This window comes from Amphiura filiformis, chromosome 2 (genome assembly GCF_039555335.1).
Source record: "Amphiura filiformis chromosome 2, Afil_fr2py, whole genome shotgun sequence".
Taxonomy (NCBI): domain Eukaryota; kingdom Metazoa; phylum Echinodermata; class Ophiuroidea; order Amphilepidida; family Amphiuridae; genus Amphiura; species Amphiura filiformis.
Genome location: NC_092629.1, coordinates 53,919,773 through 53,946,955, shown reverse-complemented (window position 1 = coordinate 53,946,955; position 27,183 = coordinate 53,919,773). Strand labels below are relative to the sequence as shown.

General features: G+C 37.2%; 1 protein-coding gene across 3 annotated transcripts in view; it reads right to left on the bottom strand.

Annotated features, from left to right (window-relative positions):
• Positions 1 to 318: 318 nt before the first annotated feature.
• The window catches only part of LOC140146381 (uncharacterized), a 32,318-nt gene continuing 5,453 nt past the window's right edge, over positions 319 to 27,183 (bottom strand). The window contains exons 1-8 of one of the 3 annotated variants that reach the window (XR_011858230.1): positions 15,042 to 15,156; positions 11,813 to 12,075; positions 10,655 to 10,816; positions 9,854 to 9,992; positions 8,235 to 8,505; positions 6,996 to 7,240; positions 1,553 to 2,117; positions 319 to 1,510 (exon numbers count right to left, since the gene is read on the bottom strand). Coding sequence is in view for 2 of the 3 variants with exons in the window: in XM_072168214.1 (XP_072024315.1) it covers positions 7,002 to 7,240; positions 8,235 to 8,505; positions 9,854 to 9,992; positions 10,655 to 10,816; positions 11,813 to 12,009 (1,008 nt within the window). In the remaining variant the exon portion in view is untranslated. Of the gene's footprint in view, positions 2,118 to 6,995; positions 7,241 to 8,234; positions 8,506 to 9,853; positions 9,993 to 10,654; positions 10,817 to 11,812; positions 12,076 to 15,041; positions 15,161 to 17,204; positions 17,396 to 18,707; positions 18,766 to 19,004; positions 19,082 to 20,359; positions 20,497 to 27,183 lie in introns of those variants that run through there. The other 2 variants (XM_072168214.1, XM_072168215.1) reach the window with 2 other exon arrangements.

Genomic DNA, 27,183 nt, shown 5'->3' with positions numbered 1-27,183 from the left:
ATCCTTTTTCGGACCCGGCGAGCCTGAGCTCGGCCGGTACGTATTATTTGGGTTTGAAATGTTGAATAAAAGGGAAATATGCAATGAAAACATGTCGACCTAAAACAAGTTATCATGGTATTGTTAACAAACGTATAAATGCGTAGAAACGAATGTTTTGTGTTGATACGATGATAAAGAATGTACAGGTTTTTTCTTCTTTTTAGGAACGAATTTATCAAAAATTCCACGTTGGTGGAATTGTTTCACGTACGTTTACCTGTACGTAGTTAAGAGACTACACAAAACACGAATAAAATACAAATATATACTTTGTGCTTTATAAAGTGCACAACCAGAATCCTATATTGCTGCAGTCCCCAATGGTGCACTGCTGCCCAGCTGCTTCATTGGTACTTTTAGAGTACCTGTGTGGGCACTCGAGAGTCAAGAGTACACATATCGAAATCGCGTACATTTTACATACTGGTACTGAATTGGTACTGCACTGATACTCTAGAATAGCCACACAGAAGCTGGGTATCACTGTACCTTTGGGTTGACAGCAGTGAGAATCCGGTCGTGTAGTTTATTCGGTGATTAACACGTATACAAGAGGAACACAAAAAAGCTGTCCATATTATATATATTCGAAAAGTGTTACTCAGAATCCTTATAATATCTTTGTTGCTGAATTTTGTCTGACAAGTAGGACCTTCTTTTAGTAACCAGACTATACTCAGCGTAGATTATGATCACTATCTCACATGGTGCAAGAAAGACGAATCGTGAAAGTTCAGTGACCGCGCCGCTCGTCGGGGAGGCGTTAAAGTGGACTTTCGCATCCAATCTTTCTTGAGCGGTAACAGTCTGAGCATAGTTGGTAACTTACAGTAACTAAGAAACAAACAGGCCCTACTCGTTGGACTAGTTGAACTCAATATAAATAAACTTGACTTTAAAATTAACTTAAAGCTGATTTGAAATACTCCATCATGGATTAAAAAAATAATTGAGTTCTTACGAAGTCTTTTAAATTATGTCTTCAGTTATAGCACATTGACATCAAGAAGGATGACGGTTGGCACAATTTACGGAAGTGTCGTCTAAATAATTAGCAAAACTGAATAGGTGACACTTAAGGGTTGATCAGGTCTTACATAAGCCGCAAAGCACATTCAATGAAAGTATAGGCTATATTATAAAAACCAAATTAACGAGACAGACGGCTCGACGTGATTCCGAATCCGAAAGATGGAGTAACTCTAATGGTTAATTTGCGATATTTACCTAATTCTAAAACAGACCGACTTGGCTATAACTGTGCTCATCAGTCTAATCGGACCGCACGCCAAATACAACAGGGTCCGGGTATAGCATGTCAACTCTGACAGATGGAAATTAGCAGGGGAGCAACTTATGAACATGTGAGCTGTCAGATAATTATAGACCTAGATTTTAGAGTCATGCCGCTTAGAGTTTAAAAAGCACAGGTAAATTATATCACGGCCATTTTGAATTATTACATAATCTCAGCTATTTGTCAGAGGATGATTTAAGTACTACCCAACACCCCACTGGTTAACTGTGCAGCAGGCTAGCAGTGTGAGTAACATGACACCACTGCTCTGCTATGCTGCATAGAAGTGCATGGTTAAATTTGAATTTGTACAGTTATATTTGCATTAAAAACGCTGGTCGATTTCACATTTTATGTTATCTACAGAAGGTGTGAAATATCCTTTAAACACACATCACTTTAGTTCTGAAATCGACCAAGTAATAATGACACACACACACACAATTCTAAAACAACACCTTTTGCACAGAATTCAATGGGATTTGAAAAGTAAAGTGGCAGTTGAAACTCCAGTGATTACACTTTTGCAGTGCATGATGGAGCTTCCTTAAATCATCCACTGGCTACGTTAAACATCACCTTTTATCACGCATCCCAACGGTACATTCAACTAACTCTAAAATATATTTTTTACAAAGTCACGCAATAAATATAATAAGCAAAATATTACATAGATCAAATATCTTTAATTAACACAAACATTTATGCTGTCGAGATTGCCTGTCGATTCTTCCTGCACTTCCTGTCATGGATTCACTGTAGTCTGCGGAGGTAACGACTGTTTGAATGAAAAATTAAAAGAAACTCGTTTATTGTCACACGCTAGGAGATCAGTTATTATAGGAATGTTCTTCTTGTTGAACCCACATATATTTACTGACCTGGCAGTTTCGGCCATATTATTTGCATGCATATGACTACTTATATGGTTTCTTTACCCATCATCGGGGTGATTGTGGTTGATTGTTTCTTCTGGTTGATTTATCACCAGTAGATGGCGCATTGGCGTACAGAAGTGGACCACATACGTGACTGAGAAATGTGCCCTCCCCCCAGTTATTTCTGCTGTAAAAAAGTTCATTATATTTCATATTAATGTGTTTACCCAATGTGTGCATATTTGAACAGTACTAAGAACAAGTACTATTTCTCTATCATTTTCCTTCGTTCAGTCATATCACCTCATTGCCCCCTTTTTTCTGCCTCCGCAGGAGGTAGTTTGCTTTGAAATTGACACCTAAAATGCCGCACATTGCGCGGCATGTAGGCCGATTATACAAATTTATATTCTGACAAGTACTCTAATTTCCGCCCAATATTGAGAGCCCAATTTATATCCCCCACCTCTCTACGCCATACATAAATTCGCCTATCGCCATTTCCGAATGTTCAAAAAGGTAATCACGCTTCCTCAGCACGTGCAATAAATTAGCATTAAAATTAATCTTATTCTATTGGGATTCTAGAAACACCTAGCACGTGGCGCCAATGGCGTGGGTCTATCAAGTTCATGAATTATGCATTAGAATATTTTCAAACTCATATGTTGTATAATTGAAGACCGAATTAAAAAGACTAGCTTGCGTATGCCGTCCTGTCAACCAGACCAAAAACGCCATACTGCGCAGGTCAGCAACCAATCACGGCGCGCCTTTGTCATGACGTCAGACGCAAACTAGTCTTTTTAATTCGGTCTTTAATTATAGATTGTAGCCTCAGCGCTCATCAGCAGCTTTATCGTAGAAGACAAGTTGGAAAACCGTTATGCTGTGGCAATGGGAATACACATCAAACAAGGTTTAATTTCATGATCACATGAAACCTGATTATCAATGCAAAAACTTTGGCTGGAGAAGTTGAAGCTGACGTTCATGGCGACACTTTGGATGTGATAATTTGACATCATGGATTGTTTTGTGCAAAATTGAGGTATTTTTGTGCCGCGGCGAGTCAGCAGACCGACTGGCATGCAGGCCTAGCTCGACTAGGCCACAATCATGATCATGATGCATTTGAACTGCAATGTATGGTATGATACGCCTAGCCGCGCCTATGGCCGGCTTCATTGCTGTTCAAATACATGTACTAAAGTATTGCAATTTTATTGCGTTGATATAATTCGGAATAATTCGTTTTAAAGTATTTGCTTCCCCAATTCCCATGCGTGGTTGGTCATGTTGGTGGTATGTATGTCAGTTTTTTACATTCTACTGAGTAGGCCTACTGTTGCAATATTTTTGCATACATACCCATGACCGTTTCAAGACTGACTGAGAAATTTGCTTTTTGTTTGTTAAGATAAAAATAAAAATAAAATGCAAGAATCATCTTTCCCCACACAATACTTCTATTCTTACAAACAAGGTGTTGATATTGGCCCTTTCGATGCAAGACAAAGCACAAATGAAGGAAACAAAACAAAACAATAATGTTTTTGATTTTTTATTCAATTACACATACAAAAAAAGTAATGTTCTATGAAAAGACCCCCCTAAATATACTAATATTAATATTATTTTAGTCCTGAATACAAAATATAATAAACAAGCATAAAAGAATCTGATACGAAAATTTGTTACTCTGAAACGTTACAATCGTAATTTTCAGTCAAAAAAATCCACGAGAAATGACTCTTGATACAACTTAGGCCTATATTTAAAAAACAGAAACGGCTGCCTGCATCTGGAACTCTTCATATCTGAAAGTTTGAAGGTCTTATTTCATACATCAGAATTATCTGCAAGATTGCAAGATGGCTTTTGGTGACCGTGGCCCTATTGGTTTATGCACAAATTTAGATTTTCTTTCTATTTAAATAATATGTTAAAGCTTATGCCCTGTAGATTACATTCGGTTCTTGGGATATGGCCTGTCAAAATGGCGCGAAACCAAAACAAAAAATTGGCAACAACTTTCTTTTTATTTTACTGTATTTTTGACAAGTCCAGTTGCCAGATGATTTTCTAATTACATGCATGAATTATGCAAAGTAAAGATTTCAGATACAATTAAAAGAGCTATGGTACTGAGGCATGGTACATGGGTAGAACACACACTATACTACAAAATTACGGTTGCGTTTTGCAAATTTCAATTTGCATAATTAATTAGGGCCACTTATTAGAAAAGTTGATTAGGGCCCTAATTAATTATGCAAATGGAAATTTGCCAAAGGCATCCATGGGTTTTAGGCCTATATCTTATTTTGTAGCCGATCTGAACATTTTACTTTGTATAATTCTTGCATATAGGCCTATAATTAGAAAATAAGGCCTACCTGACAACATTGCATAACAAAAATAAAAACAATTTGTTGCCAACTTCTTGGTTTCGCGCCATTTTGAAAGGCCATATTTTGGTAACCGAATATCCGATTAAAATAAAATGTTCAGTCTCGTAATCAGGAGAGAATGGACTCACATATTTCAATCAGACAAAAATATATATCCAATAGCGTTACCTTGCCCACTGGTATCTTGGAGGCATTGTCTTTTTTAAAGACATTTCTTGTCTAGTTTGTTAATGTTAAACAGGGGCGGATCCAGGAATTGTCAATAGGGGTGCCATGGGCGCCGAGCAGCCGCACACACAAAGTCAGGCGCCGCTCTGTATAGAGTAGAGGGCGCAGCGCCGCACACCGTCATCGTCCCTATATCTTCGTGTCAAAATTGCCGTGATAGTACGATGAATCCTCACGTTTTTCAACAGCTACGCATGGTGATTTTGTTCGAGATAGGCCGAGCGACTCAGGCTAAGCATACAATTATATGTTTTTACGATTTTCGCATGATCAGTATATGGCTGGCCGTAACCGCCACAACGTGGAGCTGCTACGCGTAGCTTACTTTTCGCTACGCGTAGCAGCTCCACGTTGTGGCTGTTGCGGCCTACCATATCAGTATCCCATATGATATTTCTATTGCAAGAAAATTTTATTTGTTGTCAGGTAAATCACAGGTTTCGTTTAAATGTACTAACTGGAAATTAAATTAACTAATTAGTGAGGACCGGTATTTTGCTGTGGATATGTTTAACTGCAATTTTGATGTAAAAAATTTGAAATCCACTGTAAAAATTGTGATAATATTCAACTCTTTGAGAAAATAAGTATATAAAGGAATGCATGTAAAACCCACGTGCAATACAATGTACATTATTGACACACTATCACTCTCTTTATCTACATCAATAATAGAATAATCGATTTCAATCGAATTGAATACATTGCTCCATTTTGAGTTTGTAGTTGACTACTGAGCGACCTAAGCGATCGATTGCTAGCCAATCAGATAGAACTCCTTTTCTTGCGTTCGGTGAAATACCACTCGCCCGTCGCTCACCAACGGAGTATTAAATTTATATTTATCGTATAGGACGTCGACACTGTGCGCCGCTCTACAAAAAGTAGGGGGTGCCCTAAATCCGTCCCTGTTAAATCTCTCTTTAAAAGAATACTAATAGTCTCCAACACCAGATAAAGTTAAAGGAAATCTGTACCATAAACTAATCAATGGCTATATAGTTGCAGCAATAATAAAAACGACAAACAGTAAAAGTCCCAAGCTTATATACGTCCAAATAAAGGAGAAATTCTTAATTCCTTACGACGATTAGCCGTCAGTTTGCAATCCATGGTGGCTGCCATATTGATACCCGATGTATTTTTATTACGCTGTAACGGTACCCCGATTTTGAAACCAGCGAAATCCGTGCCACAAGCTTCGTCCCTCGTGAACTTTGGTGACACGAAGCGAATACTACCAAAGTTCAGATTCAACATTCGTTCGAAAGAAAACACGACAATTTTTACCCATAAAACTACAGAGGAACATAAAAATGTATTTTAAGTAATATTTATGTATCAACAATGTCTTTTGAGAACGAAAAGTGTAAAAACAGCACTAAAAACCAAAATTCGCTGTGGGGTCGCGAATGCCACACAGCAACACACGCTCGCCGAAGGTAGCCGAGGGTCTGTGTGAAATGTTACACTGCCGCTTGTGGCAGAAAGGATTCCACGGTTGTTTGGTGTATATAGAATTGGCTTCATTATTAAGAAAATGCAAACTATAGATTGGCGCTATTTATCATAAATCATATTTCTTAATTTGCAAGGGGTATGTAATCAATACTGCCATTTAAACAGGTGGAATAGGTGAAACAAGCAAGAAAGAAATTTTGTAAACATATTTCCTCAAAAAATAAATAGATTTATTATTATTAAAAACCTGAAAGAGTAATTTCCAGTATCTAAATAGCGCCACCAATCTTGTAATAAATGGATACATTTTATATCCGAAAAAGTTTTTAAAATGCTGTAAAAGTGAATTATGTTGAATACATATACATTAATATTGGCCGCTTTAAGCTGTTTAAGCCTAAAAATTGGGATGTACATGATGTTTTGTTTAAAAAACTAATAAATGATCACATCAAACAACCGTGATTCGCAAGCAGCTATCATGGCGGCTTCCATGAATCGCAGAAACGAAGGATTAAAAGTGCTTTTTCTTTGTTAGGAATATTCCGAAATTCATATAGACCGTTTGGTATGTTTAATTTAGGGGTATATAACTATATTAGCCATTGATTAGTTTATGGTACAGATTTCCTTTAAGCCCACCAAAATGACCAAAATATAATTATATATACTTACCCCAAGCTACCAATATTGTGTGCAAGTAGTTTTACAGCACACCTCATACGGTACATTGACGCTGCTCGTGGTGTCTCCCCGTGACGTAATTGTGAAACTACGTACCAAAGGACGCACGAAGCATTCCTGACCGGCCTTTACATCCTGTGCTAGGGCAATATCCGTATAACCGCCTGTGCATTTGTAGCGCTCTAGGTTGGGATTAGGCATGGTAACCGGTTCCTTGGTGTACTGAGGCTCATTACCTAATAGCAATAAGGAAATCATTTTTAATGGTTATACTTCACTATTATTGTGTACAGTTTACATATTTATCTCCAGAGACTATCAAAGAATGTCAATTACACAGTTTGAAAGTCCGAACACAAATCCTGCCCGGCAGTCAACCCAACTTGAAAAAAAAGGGAATGTGCCGGCATGGGATTCGAACCCACGACTTTCCGATCACTAGATGGACGCCGTATCCATTATAGTACATGGTGTTACGTAGAATTATCATAAGTCAGTGCAAAATTTGCTACACTAGTGGAACTAAGGTTTTTTTGCATCCTTATACCATAGGTAACAAGACCTGAGTTATTCTCCTTAAACAATGTTGTTGCACTACTTTAAGATGTTTAGAATCACATGTGTGGCACGATTTAGGACAAACTTCATTTTGTAAGAGTTCCGATCTTACCAAAATTCTTACAGCTATAGCGCCACCAACTGTTCGAATGTCAGACGACTCGACCTCCGGACTACTCGACTTCTGACAACTCGACCTCCGTGACAACTCTACTACGGACAAGTCGACCTTTCTGAGAACTCGAGTTTTATATTCACCCTGCACTTGATGCATTCATGGCCGATGAATGACTTGCAATTTGTAAGAATAAAATTCATACATTTGAGAAAACCAAATAATTAAAAATTGTTACGTTTCTTAGTTAGCTCTGTTCGTAGGGGTATTCAGAAGCTAAAAACATTGGTTCCACTAGTGTAGCATATTTTGCACTGGATTACATAACACCATGTACTATTGGGTCACCAGCTCCCACTGATATACGGTGGTTAAAACTGGGTACTTATTTAAGCACTCGAGGTATACAATACGCACAACCAGATATTACGCAAATACAGAAGTGTTTTCTTTCACATATTATAGCTTTTAGTAGTAAATGAAAGGTTGTTGTTTTGACATTTTATTTAATCATGACAAAATTCATAATGTAACCTCAAAATTATAATAAGACTCACAATTACAGTACACAGTCCATGCATTTACTTCTGACGACAAGGCACAACTTCCGGATTCTTTGCCAATCGCAACGCCCTCAGCGATGTTCAGCTGGAGAGACTGCCTGTCTTCAATTATGTCATTAAAAAATACATCAAACTCTATGTGTTCATCGTAAAACTTGACTTGTCTGGCATCAGATGAATCGATCGGGCTGACGACATCTCTACTACCTCCATGCCCAGATTGAACAGTAAGAGTTATATATGCTGACTCAGTTGGGCGTCGAATCTGTGTTATTTATAAACAAAGAGGATAAGAATGCAAATTACAATTAATAAGATTAACCCTAACCCTACCCGTGTTTTTTTTTTTTTTTTTTTTTTTTCCTATCTGAAGGGAAAGAAGAAACGAAAAAGGAGAGAATATGAGGAGAAAAGTCACTTGGCACCCCCGGGATTCGAGCCTGGGACCCCTCGCATGCCACCCAGAAGATCCCCAGCATGTAGCCACACAGGTGACGTTGGCCCGGCCAACGATTCCCTGGGTATATATGACTTGGGCTGATTGCGTCATCAAGTCACGTGGAATGCATGCACGAAGAGCGGTTTTAATAGTGAGCTTTAGTGAGACCTAGTTTGGTTAGGGTTAAGGAGGCCTAAGTGCAGGAAAAACATGCATATTAATGTACGATTTTCCTTCAAATTTTAGATTTTTTTATTTTATACTCAAAATGCTGAAATAATACTATTAATAATCATTGGGAAGGGTTTCTGTCCATTTTGAGCTGAAAAAAAGTAAAGTGAAATAAACCTTGCTGGTTATTTTGGCCGTTTTAAGATGTAGTTCTATAGGAGGACATAAAGTCATAATCCATGACTTTATCGAACTTTGCTCTATATACCTACAAACACAACACATTTAGCTGATTCCTATTAGGTGCAAGTTGGTAAACATTACAAATATGCCAAAAAATCAGATTTGAAAAAAAATTAACCAATTTCATATTATAAGATCGTACATTAGGGCTTTTAAATGTTTTATGTTCATTTCACATGTTACATCGTACATTAAGGGTTTAATCTTATTAAAATAATATGATATGATATTTTATTACTATTACTATTACTATTACTGTCTGAGATAATTACCACAACGTACGTTTTAGATCAGATCAGATCGGATAAGATAAGACGAGATAATCAAGGATATGAATGTGAAATGAAATGTGCATTGTTTGCGGATATACGTTGCTAGATTGATTGATGACTGAATATATAGGTTGTTTTACGAAATAACGGGGCGAAGACATTCATTGTTTTAAGCTAATTGACCGCGGGCACACTTCAAACAAGTGGAATATGCAATTATAATATTTAAAATGATTTATAGATATGGTTTCAGACCTCAATGACCATGAGCACCAGGAGTGCCACAACTAACACGTGTTCAATGGGACCCGGCGCTATACCAACAGTATTATTAAAATATCCCGTATAGGGAGTGTGAATTTACTGAATGGGACTAATTGAATGGGTGACTACGTTTGAAATTCACATTCCCTGTGTCGGAGATTAAGGTCATGTCTTCAATAGGGGTGTATAGATACCAACTGGAATAGCCGGTTGCCTTTTCTTACCGGCCTGTTAAACGATATAGTCCATTTCTTTGGAGACGTCATAGTCTGGTCTCTAGACGGATTGCTGGAGTCCGGCAGAGGGTACAATGCGTCCCCGGTAACAACGTTTATAGTTATAAACGACCAACCACTTGCGTATCTATAATAATAATAATAATAATAATAATAATAATAATAATAATAATAATAATAATAATACTAATAATAATAATAATAACAACAACAACAACAACAACAACAACAACAACAACAACAACAAAAACAACAATAATAATAATAATAATAATAATAATAACAATAATAATAGTAATAACACTAATAATAATAATAATAACAACAACAACAACAACAACAACAACAACAACAATAATAATAATAATAATAATAATAACAACAATAACAATAACAATAACAACAATAATAATAATAACACTAATAAGAAGAAGAAAGAGGAGAAGAAGAAGAAGAAGAAGAAGAAGAAGAAGAAGAAGAAGAAGAAGAAGAAGAAGAAGAAGAAGAAGAAGAAGAAGAAGAAGAAGAAGAAGAAGAAGAAGAAGAAGAAGAAGAAGAAGAAGAAGAAGAAGAAGAAGAAGAAGAAGAAGAAGAAGAAGAAGAAGAAGAAGAAGAAGAAGAAGAAGAAGAAGAAGAAGAAGAAGAAGAAGAAGAAGAAGAAGAAGAAGAAGAAGAAGAAGAAGAAGAAGAAGAAGAAGAAGAAGAAGAAGAAGAAGAAGAAGAAGAAGAAGAAGAAGAAAAGAGGATGGTGATATACATTCCATCTTAACTGCATCACTGGAACCTTACCCGTCTATATCAACAGCATTGAAGCCCACATTGTGTCTACCAACTTGATTTGTTTTGGGCGTCCAAGTAAGTTGCACCGTCTTGCGTAATGGGTATTCGTCTACATCACGTAACGCCGACTGGGTCATACCTGTTGGTTTTTTAGATTCTATACGAGCAACACTGAGTATAAAACAAATATAAACTACAGAAATTAAGTGATGCCAAAAAATTATTATCATAATTGAGACTGGACACCACGAATCAGCCGTAAAGTCGGCCAGGTCAATTTTGTTTTATTGCGTGTTTAGAAAATATATATCACAACCTTTAAAATGGTACATCATTTGACTTCAAACGATATCCAGAAGCAGGGTTATGACATGTTGAACTCTGTTCCTTCAACAAAATTGTACTTTTTTGGGTTCTACATGTGTCTCTTTTTCCACATTTCTGGTAATAAATATCAAACAGTCATAATTGGCGGTCATTTCAAATCATCCCCAAGTCAGCGAGGTTCATTGTTAATTGTTGGTTATACATACCTGGACAAAATACAATGCTTTGTTATCCACCACTTGAACAGGATTTAGCCAAAGCAAACAAAGACAAGAACTATTTAAGGATTCTATAGAAATAGGTAGAAGCTTATTATCCTCTTCAGCAATAGGATTATTGATTGGTTTAAACAGTGTTTGATGAGATACTTGTCGCACCGAATTGAGATACCTATGAATACGACCTTCACACAAATTTTACACTGTAATTCAGAATACAATTTGCCGAGTTTACGGCTCATTCGTAGTGTCCACTCGCAATTATATTATTTATTTTAATTATAACCAGCTGTCTAGGCACCAGCCCGTCAGCTTTACCGTAATGATAACAGCTGTTATTACCTTGATATGTCTTGACATAAAAGAAGCCGTTCCTTTAGTTCAATTAGTTCAGGTTAAATCTTACATAATACTCCAGCCCATGATCTCAACATGTGTTCACTTATACGGGGACGGGGGACCTGAGAGACCAAAATATACTGACGTTCTCTTGCATACTTTTGCAGATTTGGGGGCCGTCCAACTTCAACACGTGATATCCAGCCCCTCCGTACCCGCCCCTGGAATTTCAATGTGCACTTTGACAGGATTAGATTTTTTTCTTCTTTGGTAACTGACTTACGGTAATGTGTCAGAAACCGCCTCTACCACAACATTTAACTGATAAGGCTGACCAACTGGAATAGCAGTGCAGCCCATCCCTTCTGGCGATAAGATTCTCGGCTTCTCGCATATGGGGACTTCGGTGCTCACATCCAGAAGAAATGATAAGGATACCCTACTCAAAGGGTCATCATTTTGGTCAAAATCCTCAATCATTAATCACACGGCGTAATACCCTTCAGGTGCATCACCGGTAAAGTCGAGATGTAACGTGCAATTAGGCTGAAAATTGAAAGAAAATCCATATAATTGTCTATATTCAATATGAACACAAAGGTGGATGTACTCCGAGTAGAAATGAATTTGGAGAAAATCTAAAATCGGATTATTTCTTACTTCTAGTCCAATAAACAGTACTCACTGTGGACGTTTCGATGTCTACCAGACATCTTTTTCTACACTATTGATGTCGTGACGAACCTCCGTGTACCACCGATGCCGACGGCCGCTTAGCAACGTGGTTGCCAGCCCTCTCTCCAAGAAGATCGTCAAACACGTGACTGAGAATGCACCGCCCCCCGTCCCCGCCCACGATGGTCCCCCGCCTTCTGACTTGCATCGCCTCCCCAATCCACCGCCCGTATCCATCTGCCTCCCCACCTACCACCCCAGCCTCCCCCATTCTACAACATGGTCGCCCCCGCACACGGTCTGCGATGGCCGACCCATTGACAACGGTCTGGGATGCCTTTCTAACCGCGCGAGTCCGCACATTAGCCCCTGCCTTTTCCGCTTCTGCCCGGTGTTCCTCCATTCGCTTACCGAACTTTCTTCCAGTTTCACCTACATATGTTGAGTCACAGTTCTTACAAGGAATCGCGTAGATGACATCCGTGGTTAAGTAAAAAAATTGAAGAAGAAAAAGCTTGTTTTCAGAGAATAAATAAATTGAATATCTTTCGTATGAAATGGGAAGGTTTTGTGTAAGAAAATAATGTAACAACAAAGTAATTATATATAAATATAACATATTAATTATTATTGTCTTTATCATGTGCCCACGGACAAACAAAGTATTTAAACGAATTTAAAAATATGCATAATATTGTATTGTACTAGTGATATAAGAGATGCTTTTGTATTTGTGTGTGTTGTTTTTATTCTTTCTATCTTTTATTTATTTTTCTCAAGTTATTTGTCTTTTGTCCTGTTTAATCTAAAAGCAAAATGAATAAAAAAAATATAAAAAAAATCCGTGGTGTTCTCAGGGTCACGCTTATCCTTCGGGTGAACTAACATATTCCTTAGGGAACAATGGGGTTTCATAGAAGTGGCGATGTTGTAACTTTTGAAAGTTCTAGCGATGCGTTCGGAGACACCCTCTACATAGGGAATTACGACAAGACCCTCGACTTGCTGTTATCATCTTTCTTGTTGTTTTTTTCTTCTCTTTGGGGGTTCCCATTTGCGTTTTGACTCTGTCAATAGTCCATGGCGGATATCCACATGTGTGAAGCGCTTTTTTGATGTTTTCTTCTTCTTCTTCCTTATCTTTGTCTTCTGTAATGATCTTGTCTTTTCTGTCCATAAGTGTTCTTATCACTCCCAGTTTCTGATGCAGAGGATGGTGCGAAGCGAAATTCAGATACTGGTCAGTGTGAGTGGCCTTGCGATACACTAATAACTTGACAGTGCCGTCCTCGCGCTTAACAATCAACGTATTAAGAAAAGGGATTTTCCCATCTTTTTCTTCCTCGAAGGTGAACTTGATTGAGTTGGTATCGTCGATTTCGTTGAGGTGGTTTGTGAGCGGTAAAACGGCATCTTTGTTGACTACTTCCAATATGTCATCAACATATCGTTTCCAGAGTTTGGGTTTACAATTCATGGGCGCTGTAGCAATGGCTGCCTCTTCCAGATGTTCCATGAATATATTCGCGGCTAGTGGAGAAACGGGACTACCCATTGCAGCTCCAAACAACTGTCTGTAGATTTTCCCTCTGAAAATATGTTGTAGAAAGGATGTGGTTGCCAGAGGGCTGGCAACCACGTTGCTAAGCGGCCGTCGGCATCGGTGGTACACGGAGGTTCGTCACGACATCAATAGTGTAGAAAAAGATGTCTGGTAGACATCGAAACGTCCACAGTGAGTACTGTTTATTGGACTAGAAGTAAGAAATAATCCGATTTTATGTTTCATAACAGTCCTGATGAACATGTTCAGTAATTGGAGAAAACCTTCTGTTAATGAAATACTATGCTGAGCCACCAGCCTGAGTGGCTCACGCTCCAGTAGTTTCAGATGATTGAGCTCAGTAATATATCAAAGAATGTCTTCCAATTCATGAAAACAAATAGATAATCAGCTTATCGGATTAAAGCTTAGAGGGAAGGTCTTGCTGTTCATCGAGTGTTTGTAATTATATAGAAGGTTTTCTCCAAATTCATTCTCTAATGTCCGATATTATGCCTAGCACAATCATGACAATAGGCTGTTATATACTTATGGTACTATGCACTAGTGTGTGACTTTCCAGCACTATTCATTACCCTATCGCTGAGCGAAAAGCGGTTGGTATTTGTGCAACAAAAAGCGTTCTACCTCATTGGGTAAAAAACGATCGCTGTCACCCAGCGATGTAGTATAAATAAGGATTTAGATGTTATAATTGCAGACAGATTCTGCCCCTCATTTGAATTCCCTGATTTTTGGATTCTAAACAAAAGAGAAACGAAAACTCATAACTTGAAACGAGGGACTGTCTGCCAAATACGTGCATGAAATAATGTTATCCTCATCATGAGTTCTTGGCGGATCAAGGTATTGAAGTCTATTGAGCTTACACTTTGGCCGACGAACACCCCAGATCTGCGGGATCAAAAGTGTCCCAAAAGACCTCACAATGTTCGGTCTTTAATAAAAATTCATATATATCTTCAATATCTTCATGTGCACAGCAAATGTGCTTCATGTGCTCTCCCACAAAAATACTGTGCAAACGTCGCTATCCGAGCCCTTAAGCTCAATAAAATCTTTATTTCATTTTCTGGGTTCAAATTCTCAGTCAGTGTTGGTATGATCTGCGTAATGATGTATGCCGAGACACATTTTAAAGGCAGTATTAGCTTTGCCATAGAGAAATGGATACTCGCTTTTTTAAGTGTTTATATTCAATGTCTACGGGTGGATAGCTATAAACAATATTTATTTGAAACATGACGGAAGTCACAAATTTTGTTTCACTTACATGAATTGTTATATACTTAGGTTTCCCACACATGGTCTTCGCGGGATTGCGCTCATAACATTCACCTCGAGCTACCTCCGTGTACCGGCAACGATACTCGTCATCGTCAGGGTCAGTAACTGTGTATTAAGGTAACTTAATATACAATAATCAAACATATTTTTAAATATACACTAATACACATTTTTAAATCATAGCATTCGTCGGGTTACTACAACACGTGGTCACCAAGGGAATGTTGATTGTTTTGTCAATAGAAACGTGCACTTTTCCGAGGTTATCAGTTCGGTCCGATAGCCTGCCCAGGAAACATTACCGGGCCAGGCAGCATGTTACCTGCTTAGGCAGCATAGACCTTGGTAACTCTTTCGAATTTGACTAAGCCTTTTAAGGAAATTGTCCATGGTCATTCTATAAATGATCTCGGGAGAATTTTTACTTTTACACACATGAGCTACCTATAATTTCACCGGGAGGAAAATATTTTTAAAAAGAAAATAATTTCTAAGGTTTTTTGATTTAAATATGCAAATTACATTTATTTTAATTAAGATTGATGAAAAAATACCACTGATTGTACATGTATTGATAAAATTATATATTTTACTCTAAACTATGGTATATTGAAGGATGCTCTATTTGAAATAGAGCATTGCATTTTGGGATATCATGTTGCCTGCAAAGGCAACATGCTGCCGGTTCAGGAAGTGTTTCCTGGCTATGCAGTTTGACCGGACTGGTAATGGAGATTTAAAAAAAAAAAAAAGAGGCGTTTATTGGCTGTTTCTGAGACATGCCATACCACCGGTTCTGTGGTAAGACTCTCTCACTAGTGAATGCCCATATTCAAGTCCTTTGCCGTCTCTGTGAACCATACAAGGAAACCAAATGACAGTTAGGTCCGCTACAGATTCCGAGTATTAGACGTACAATATTTGATGTAACACGTCTTCGTTATTTAAAACCGAAAATAAAGATATAGATAGAAAATACAGTGAGAATTAAAAAAAAATTGAGAGACGGATGTTTTTTTGTTCGTTTTTATGGTCAATTTTAAATCAAACCATCTGATTCGTGCTTGATAATTATTTTTCTAGCAAAAGGCATAATAATGTTGTGATTGCCGGAACTTCCTTTCGTGTGTCCTGAACTCGCCACCCTTAGCGTTACATCACAAATATTATGAATTTTTACACCAATCGAGTTTCTAATTAGATTATCCCCACAATTATCAACCCTAAACTAGCAAAAGTATACATTTTTGGAAAGCTGAAGGCATACGCAATTCCAATATACACATTTCAACTCATTGTACAGGGTGACCTTCAAGTTATATAGGGTGGAATATAAAAATTCGGATAAAAAAAATGGGTTACTTAATGCATTGCGTATTACCAACTTGCAGTAATAAACTGGAAGTAAAGAACATTCATTTGGTTGATAGGGGGAGCCTACTGACTTTGGAAGAAACACAGCCGTTTAGTAATCTCAAAATACAGGGCGTCCCAAAGTATGTTAAAAAATTTTACAATTCAACATATTTTGAACTGAAACATTTTGCCCCCATTCAGAAAAAAATAAGTCAATTAGATTCCTCATCAAATTTCCCTTCACAAAATCTATACTTTGACTATGATAGGATAAGTAATAAAAATTTTACAGTGAATTTTAGATTTTGAAGATATCCGCATTACTTACTACAGTGTTTAATATGAAAACTGGTAGTTTTGTATAGAAAAGTTTGTATTTTCTAGACTAAACCAATCATAAATGATTAAAAACAATTAGTAGAATTGTTTAACTGTAAGGTCATGAGTCTTTTAGATGCTTTATGGAGTCAAAATCCAATTTACAGCCTTTACAGAAGCAGATTATACACTAAAAATATCAATCCCATAGACATGATAGAGTTTGTGTGTACCACATCACCCACCTCCACATCCCCCACCTCCGCCACCCTACCCATTCTGAATTCTATGAAGTATTAAAAGTGTCAGTATTAAAAAGGATAACAAATTTCTTTTTACAAGGTTGAAGGTGCATTTTATTGAGCTATAAAATGAGACCACAAGCATAACAATAACGTAACATCGCCACCATTTTTGTGTGGCGAATTTAAGACGAATGACCTTATACAACAATTTGAACATGAAAAATACGTACCTGGAATCTCTAGCCAGTACTCACACCCCTTATGGAAACGTTGCAATGGTATGGGTGAAGTAATGGGTGACGAATTCAGCAGTCCGTTATCGCGCCGCGGGTTGAGGTCAATTTCTGTTATCATTCGCCATCCTAGCCCATCATGTGGCTCGAAGTTTTGAATTTGTTTTACCCAGCAACATGTTTCGAAGCTAGGTCAGAACATAAGAGGGACAAGTTACAACCTAGCAAACACAATTTTAAAACGTTTTTTAGATAAAAATGTTTTAATAACATTAAAAATTAATAATATTAACATTTCTGGTTATATAAAAGTCATGGAAACGTTTTAAACCGTTTTGTATAAAACACACTACAACAATATTTTTTAAATACTATCAAAATGTTATTGTAAAATATTGTGGCAAACATTTTTGCCAAATATTTTCTTAACACTTAAATAATATTATGTTAGAATATTTGCATTAAGTTACTAACAAATGTTTTTGAATGTTATGAAAACGTTTTATACCTTTATATATCCTTTATGTAACCCGACATTTAAACGTTTTCTGTCAACCTTTTCTAACCTTTTGCGAATAATGTCGAAAACGTTTTGTGTTTGTTGGGAGACGACAAGTTTCAAATTTTCTTTAAAAATTCAGAAATTGTACATTTTTGGAATCAGCATGAAACATGCGTTAAAATCAGTATAAACAAGCCTAGTATTTGGATCAGTGGTTCTTGAGGGAGCTTTTTAAATTTTGGGAAAAAATCTCAAAACTTGTAAAAATATATTTTATCGACATAGGGCCTAATCTTTATTCGGGATTTTTTTATAAAGATAGAGCATAGGTGTACATATGCCTACCCGGCAAGTGATAATAAGACCGAACACGACCTTATATAATACTACAATTACCTTGTGCATTTTAAATTTTTAGCCCAAATACACCATGATTTTGGTCAAAATATTGTAACATTGCAAATTTTAGGGGCTTTGCGCGCACTGGCTTTAATAGTCTGAAATTGAAGTTTTTTTCGCGCGCTTTGTGCGGAAATGTCCTAGCTAAATCTCGGTCCATCTCTCTCTTTAAATTGTAATGCTCCCGCCGACACCGTCGATCTATACCTAAACCAAAACTTGGCCACTTAAGTGCACATGCCTTCCTCACGGTCAGTTGGGGGCCTCCAAATGTTGGCCTGGCCCAGGGCCCCCGGAAAGGTAAATCCGGCCCTGGATGTCAGTCGTTTTGGCACAAGCCAAGCAAATTAGCTTACAAAATGAATAACGCCAAGATGGATTTAATGAGCTACCAACATTTTCAAAGCCAAGTAACCGTTATTGAAAATATATCGTATTCGAGTAAAATAATTCAGCCCTTTAAAAATGACCGACAAAGTGACTTTCGTTTATTTCTGTTGAAAATATTTCATGTTTAGGTAAGAAGACATCGTTTTCATACTCTATTTGTTTCATGATGTTTTCAAAGAAAAAAATGTGCAAATCAAATAAATACGTACTAAATCACCGCTGTCTTACTGTCCTCAGGAACTGTCACAGTAAATGTTTTACCACCTGGCGGCCCTAATTTGGTAAAACGACCTAACTCGAGATATACTTTTATGCCTAATTAGGACTGTACTGAAAAAAGTTTAAAAGCCTTCATGCCATTTCTTTTTTCCAAGTGTTCAGCTTATTAATGTGTTCCTAAAGTTCGAGGTTTTCACCAAAGCAGGTCTAAATATTTTTCAGCAGAGCCTTAATTAGGTAAAACTTCTATCTTCGAGTTAGGTTGTTTTACCAAATTAGGGCCGCTGTGTCCCAGTCACCATCTTCATTTGATTCTTTACAATCCCATAGTAGTCTACTATCATACGGTGTCCCCTTTACACACCTGCAGAGAATCAATCCAATTTATAGATGAAAACAATTTAATTGATTATATAATTCAACATCTCATCAAATAACTGTCTTTCTTCATTTTTATGTTAAGGCATATCTCTGCAGTGACATCATGAAGCTGGTGTCTTGAGACTGCTAACATGTTTGCCCCCAGGTTTATCCCGTTGCAGAGTTTTCCCTTTGTCTAACATTACGCCACCAAATTCGCCAAAACAAATTCAAGAAGTCGACCAGACCATAACACGCCTTTACGGAGTTCATGTTTCGTAATAATTGATTGGCAGGAGCTGTAATTTTAATTTTCTGTTGAATTTCCTCAGACTAACTGATTTTCAAACATCACTCTGTATAGTCGTGTGATTCAGAACTCAAATTATATTATTCACGGTGTACCTCAAGGTTCTATACTGGGCCCCTTATTGTTCATACACTAGGTAAATGATATTATCAACATATCTGATATATTAGACTTTATATTCTGCGCAGACGATAGTACTATGCTGTACTCGCTTGAAGGTTTTGAAAGTAAATCTCAAATAATTATTCCTAGTAAACGGATGGAAAGAAATCAATCAATAGTTGGTTCAAGTCAAACAAATTATCAGTAAATGCTAGTTAAACAAAGGACATCAGAAAATTGAGGCATAAACTCAACTGCGTGTTATTGTATTACATCGTGAATTTCAAAAAATCCTCGTATTCAGAATGCAATTCGATATGTCTGGTGTACTATCAGCTCCCACAAAAAATACGTGAAAACGTCGATAAACGTTAATATCAGATCCCTTAAAATAAAATAATATTTTATCTTGTGTCTTAATGCCCTTTGTTCTTTTCATATTAGCGTATAACTAACATTTTCTTCTTTATTGTTGATGCCTAACATGTTGAGCGGTCAAAAATGACCGGCGCCCAGTGAGTACCCTTGAGTAATAAAAGAAATATGAGGTCAAAGAATACACCGGTGTCAAAACTCAAAATTGTTCCGATTTGGTTAAAAAACATTACCCAAATATCCCTCATGTCATAAAGAGTCAGAAAATATATAATTTGGCCTACATACGACCAATCAGTCTGGAGTTATTAGCGAAAAGGACCTGAGGGATATTTTGTAATTATGTTTTATCCAAATCGGAACAATTTTCAGTTTTGACCCCTGTGTAAACGTTGATCCTGAATTTCTAGAAATGCCTAGAATCGTTTCACGCGCGCTGCGGAGGTAACAACCCCGAATCATATTTTTTAAGAACTTAGTTTATATTTAACTTACTCGTTACAGTGTACAATGCCGGGCGTTTTCAGATCCTTTGTGCCTATTTTTCTACATACATAGTGACCATCTGTTGGATATTCGCCAGGCCCCAGTCGGCGAAATCCATTGAAACCAATGTCGTATGTTACTTCTACCTGTGTAGTTACAGGAATATTACAGTTAGTAATTTAACATAATGTCTCTGAACAAGTTCATCTGGAGATCAGAATTCTTGAATGTTCGACACATGTTGAGCAGAAAATTTAACATGTAAACTATTTGCCTATAACTCAAGAATCATACATCACAGGTAGGTCAAACTATACTTTTTCTGAATCTGTTCTGTTACTTAAATCTAACTTTTAATACGTTTTATAGATATTAAGATTTAAAACTAACGGCTGGACACGCAATATTTTTACTGTCGGCATTTGTTTTAGAAATGTCAAAAACTTCGTAAACATCAATTTCTTACACAAATGGTTGAATCCAACCAAAAGTGTCCACGGGCCAAAAATAAAAGTCCAAAATAAAAATGTCTCCACAATTTTTTCCTTTTGCCCATTGATTGATGGCATGTTGACCAAAAGTGCCATCACTAATCTTGAAAAATAAATCCAGGACGTGTGATAGTAAATGTGACATCAAAACCCAATGTTACCTACGAATACCACTAGGATGCTTTTACTATCGCAATACTAATCAACCTAAAACAAATGGAATATTCCCCATTAACACTTTTTTCGTGTAATGTAGACCACGGGGTGTCAGGAAAATGCTAGCTCAACCAGAAAATATTTGTTTTTATTTTTATAACGCGATCAATATGATCTTAGTCAATTTATGCTAGTTTATTTTGAAAATGAAGTTTAGGTCAGTTTCTGTATTTGATTTATCAAATGAGTATGAATAAATTTACATATTGTATAAAAACGAGTGGGATATCTGTTTTCAGAAATATTAGGAATTATACGCATACACGTAATGCTTTATAAAATGATAGGTGAAGAAACCCGGGTATTCGTAGGTAACATTTAGGCGATGTAGGCGATTTAACAATTTCTATATTGAGTTTAGAGGTTCAAATTTTGCTATTATGATAATGAATTAAAAAAATGGTGTTTTTACCTGAGATCAAAATTTTTTGATGCTTTTAGCAAGATTTTGAACACTTCATTTTGCTATACAAGTAGTTAAACAGCAAATTTACATAATAAATAATTGTTGAATGAATCCGTATATGGGTAATAATATTGTACGGGGGTACCGCTCAAAGTTTTTGACAATTAATTTCCATTGGTAGGGACACTTCATTACACATGTCATGTATTATGCTGTATTCGTAAGTAACATTTCAGTATTTGTAGGTAAGAATTAGACTTTTGGTTGATATCGCAATCAAATCTTCATTTTATAAAGCACTTTGAATGTATTATTTTCTTTATGTGCGTTTATTGATACTTGAGACCCTATCATGGCAGGTCCAGAACTAATCCTGATTTCTTTTTTACCTTTTTGGGTGCAATAACTGTAATTTCCTTTCTGTACTTTTGTATTTTTGTTCTTTTTATAATTTTACATAATATTTTATTTACAAATTCAAAGTATAGACCTCTGGCAAGGCAACCGTTACTTAAAGTTTCACGGAATACCCTCACTCACGATCATTGGGTAAACCGATCATCAGACGGATAATTTGTCATGATTTCAAATTTACAGGAATGTTTATACAAGTATATACATTCTGTGGTGTCGAAAAAATGACAAACCGAGCCAACCAGAACAGTCTCTACTCCAAAAGTAGTCGAGAGTGCTCAACCACTAAAAATAGTGGGGGCGTATTATAACAAGTATACTTTACAAGTGACTAACTTTGGAATTTAGAGTGCTCAAACCCATTACAGGTGAGCTATAGAAACAAATTCAAAGTATAGACCTCTGGCAAGGCAACCGTTACTTAAAGTTTCACGGAATACCCTCACTTACGATCATGGGTAAACCGATCATCAGACGGATAATTTGTCATGATTTCAAATTTACAGGAATGTTTATACAAGTATATACATTCTGTGGTGTCGAATAAAATGACAAACCGAGCCAACCAGAACAGTCTCTACTCCAAAAGTAGTCGAGAGTGCTCAACCACTAAAAATAGTGGGGGCGTATTATAACAAGTATACTTTACAAGTGACTAACTTTGGAATTTAGAGTGCTCAAACCCATTACAGGTGAGCTATAGAAACAAATTCAAAGTATAGACCTCTGGCAAGGCAACCGTTACTTAAAGTTTCACGGAATACCCTCACTTACGATCATTGGGTAAACCGATCATCAGACGGATAATTTGTCATGATTTCAAATTTACAGGAATGTTTATACAAGTATATACATTCTGTGGTGTCGAATAAAATGACAAACCGAGCCAACCAGAACAGTCTCTACTCCAAAAGTAGTCGAGAGTGCTCAACCACTAAAAATAGTGGGGGCGTATTATAACAAGTATACTTTACAAGTGACTAACTTTGGAATTTAGAGTGCTCAAACCCATTACAGGTGAGCTATAGAAACAAATTCAAAGTATAGACCAGGCGGCTGACACTGAAAAATTTGCATGGAAAAATGACCCGTCTCCTCCGCAGCCAATTTGGTTCCGCTCCATCGAAATCAAGCCGGTCACGGAGGAGACTACCCTCCTTTGTGTTTGTTCATTTGTGTATGGAGAGCCCTTTTGGAGTCCGGAATGACTTAGGCTACGCTCTCAGCTAGAGTCCGACGCTGCATTGCACTAGAAATACCTTTTCTGTGAAATCGCTATAGAGCCAACCGGGAGCACGTATTCGTTTTGAAAATATAGCATTAAAATTAGTATCACCCTTGTGGCCACCGTGCAGTGGAAAACCTTAATTCTTTCATTAAAAGGAAATGAAAATAAAAAAAAACACGGATCTACTTGTGCACCAATAAAATTGGCACAGCAATTTGTCTCAAATATGAATGAATGTTAAGAAACATACGGGGTATGATGAACATTGACCTGACGCCATGATAGTAGGATCTATTAGTCGTTTTATATACAATGTATATACCGTATTGTCATAATACCAATATTTGTCATTATATATAATGAGTAATATCAGAGAAGATGAGAAAAGAGGAGATCGCTCGAACATATAATCCGATTACCCACAGTTAACCTCTATTCACTTTTCTTTGTTTGGGGTACTTAAAACACCACTTGAAACTTCCTTTGTGGTAATCTGTTCATCCGCCACACGCTCGTCTGATTTGGTAGTTCTCTCTAGTGGAGAAAATATTGCACACACGGAAGTGCATCGTTAAAGTCCCAATTTTGCAGTCAAATCATGCTTTTTTTCTTTAAAAAAAAATAATACTAACCAGGGTGACTATGATTTTTAAACGAGTGAAAAAGCATTATATATATCGCAACTCCCATTAAAAAAATCAAAAAATTGTTAAGTTATGGAAAGTCAAGCATAATTAATTTTCCAGTCAAATTAATATAAGGTCAAAGGAAAAGAAATTTAAATGATAACTATTTGAATATTTGCGGCAGTTTACGGAAACTTAAAACCAGTGTAATCAGTAATTCAAACTCGTGTCAGTTTCTCCATATACTCCCGTTTTGTGTCCAAACGTGTCCAAAATGCTATTTGGATCCCAAATGCGGGTCTTTTTCACAGGGATCTCGGGTCAAACTTAGCAGCCAGTCATGCCAAACAATACAGAAATTATATTTCGCGGTCAACTGACGTAACAAATTGATATCCGGGCATGCGTCGTTTAGAGCTAGACAGTCGTGACTCGCAAAGCCACTTATCGTATTAGTTGATCAATCGGATTAGATCATTGTTTCCATCAATAGGCGGATGCACACATTATTTATTTGATGTGGGCAGCGAGCGACCTCCTCTTTTATCATCTTCTCTGGTAATATCTAGCAACGTAAATGTGCAGTTCATATGCACAAACGAATACTGATCTTTATGATATTCAGGTTTTTGTACATCACATATAACATGTCACATAGGAGGTCATACGTGTTGACCTTCATCTATTGTATTTGTTTATCTGTGTATGGAGAGGATTAGCGCCACACACTGTAACTACTCAATAAAAAAATAACTTTACACACAAAATTTTCAGCCAATTGGCACACAGGAGAGTAGACACACCTACATTGGTTCTTTTGTCTGATTGCTTCTGACCTCGAATGACCCCAATTTTCATTCAACTGGTATGAAACTTCTGTCCATTAGTTTTTCAAATTTTTCAAATTAGATTCAAGCTTTATATCTTATCTTTCTAACAGTACCGATCATATAGGTCGACTGTTACCTCAAATCGTCGACTTTCTTGTTAAAATTGTGCATGTTGAAAAGTTAAAAATATCACATGAGACCATCAACTGCATCTCTGACAGTATTGATTTATGCAAATTTTCATTCACAACAATATAAACTTTATTGACTAAGTGGATTAAGTCATGGTCATAAACGTGTAGAGCTATTGATTTGACTGAACCGCTGCAAGGTCGTGACCTACTGTTCACTACATTTATATTTTAACATTTATAATAATGTAATAAATATTTATTCAATTTTATTTAAGTGCTTTGACAGTATGTTAAAAATAATTTGAGTTTATTTAAATATTATTTAAAATATTATTTAAAAACTCATGCAAAATTGAGAATTGTTTTGTAATAATTATTATAAATACAAGTGTACGAGCCTCTTGACTTTATTACAGTCAGTATAGGGACTAGTTACACTGTGCGCCATTAAACGCCATTAAAACGCCATCAGTATTAGGGCGTAGTTCAGTGAACTCACCGGATTGCTATTCCAAGTACTTTGATAATACAGATAATATGTATTAATGGGTCGAGGCGATTGCATTGAAAAACCTAATAAATTATTCATAACAGTTACGTAATCAATCGATAGTGCGGACACTTTTTATTTGCAAACCACCAAAATTCGTGATCTTTTAGCGTTGAAAAAGAAACCACGTGAATAGAGTGCCCTCTCAAGAATATCAACTCTCTGGTATAGACCTCTGGCAAGGCAACCGTTACTTAAAGTTTCACGGAATACCCTCACTTACGATCATTGGGTAAACCGATCATCAGACGGATAATTTGTCATGATTTCAAATTTACAGGAATGTTTATACAAGTATATACATTCTGTGGTGTCGAAAAAATGACAAACCGAGCCAACCAGAACAGTCTCTACTCCAAAAGTAGTCGAGAAATAATACGCCCCCACTAAAAATAGTGGGGGCGTATTATAACAAGTATACTTTACAAGTGACTAACTTTGGAATTTAGAATGTATATACTTGTATAAACATTCCTGTAAATTTGAAATCATGACAAATTATCCGTCTGATGATCGGTTTACCCAATGATCGTAAGTGAGTGTATTCCGTGAAACTTTAAGTAACGGTTGCCTTGCCAGAGGTCTATACTTTGAATTTGTTTCTATAGCTCACCTGTAATGGGTTTGAGCACTCTAAATTCCAAAGTTAGTCACTTGTAAAGTATACTTGTTATAATACGCCCCCACTATTTTTAGTGGTTGAGCACTCTCGACTACTTTTGGAGTAGAGACTGTTCTGGTTGGCTCGGTTTGTCATTTTTTTCGACACCACAGAATGTATATACTTGTATAAACATTCCTGTAAATTTGAAATCATGACAAATTATCCGTCTGATGATCGGTTTACCCAATGATCGTAAGTGAGGGTATTCCGTGAAACTTTAAGTAACGGTTGCCTTGCCAGAGGTCTATACTTTGAATTTGTTTCTATAGCTCACCTGTAATGGGTTTGAGCACTCTAAATTCCAAAGTTAGTCACTTGTAAAGTATACTTGTTATAATATTTTATTTACATTTTTATATGTTCATATGAGCTGCCTGGCCTGGTGGGAGTTTTGCTCTTCATCCTGTGGGGGGGTCTCTTTAGCCCTTTTGTTGTTTTGTGTTTGTAGAGAGCCATACGGTTAGCCACTTTGAAAGTTGACTTCTTGTCACTGTTTGGCTTTCCCTGCCAGGGTTCTCTTGTTTTCCGTCCTGTTTTGTCAATTTGTTGCTCCAACCCACCCTCCCGGGGGTTGGTGCTATCTGCCCAGCAGGCCATGTTGCTCAATTCCCATATGTGTACATCCGTATCGGGGCGGTGCGCTTGTCGGTTGCTGCATGTGTCTCGTTTCGCATGATAGCTGGGGGTGGGTGCCGGGCTTGTCTCGGGTGGGGGTCACTTCGGGTCGTCCCCGGGTCGCATGGTTTGGGAATCGTTTCTGTATTCCTGAATCAGGTGACTTCGGTATGGCTTGGGGCGGCTTATGCTTGGGACGGGTCTGGTATTTGTCCCTGGCTGTTTATGTGGAATGGAACACGTGTGGCGGCCGACAGGTGCATCGTTTTGATGTGGATGTACACATATGTAGTGCTTATATACATGTAGTACTATTGGTGAATTTTGTTTTGGGGGTTCGGTAGTTTGCTCGCGTTTTGGACGTCTCATCTTCCGGTCGGGGGCGTCATTGGTGATGCTGGGCTGGCGGCAGTCCTACTCTCGTTCCGGAGTGTGCGGACTTTGCGGTGGTTGGTCATATGCATGATTTGGTGAGTGTGTCCCTTCATCACCGTTATTGGCGTTAGCCCAGGTCTCTTCCATTCGATGCTTTGGTTTTGATGTGACGCGTGATCTGTGATGGCGGACTTGTTTATGAAGGGACATGACCACTAAGTCATGTGTGTGGCTGGCTGCTGTGGGGAGTTGTGCGCTCTGGAGATGGGGGGAGGGGCTGTTGC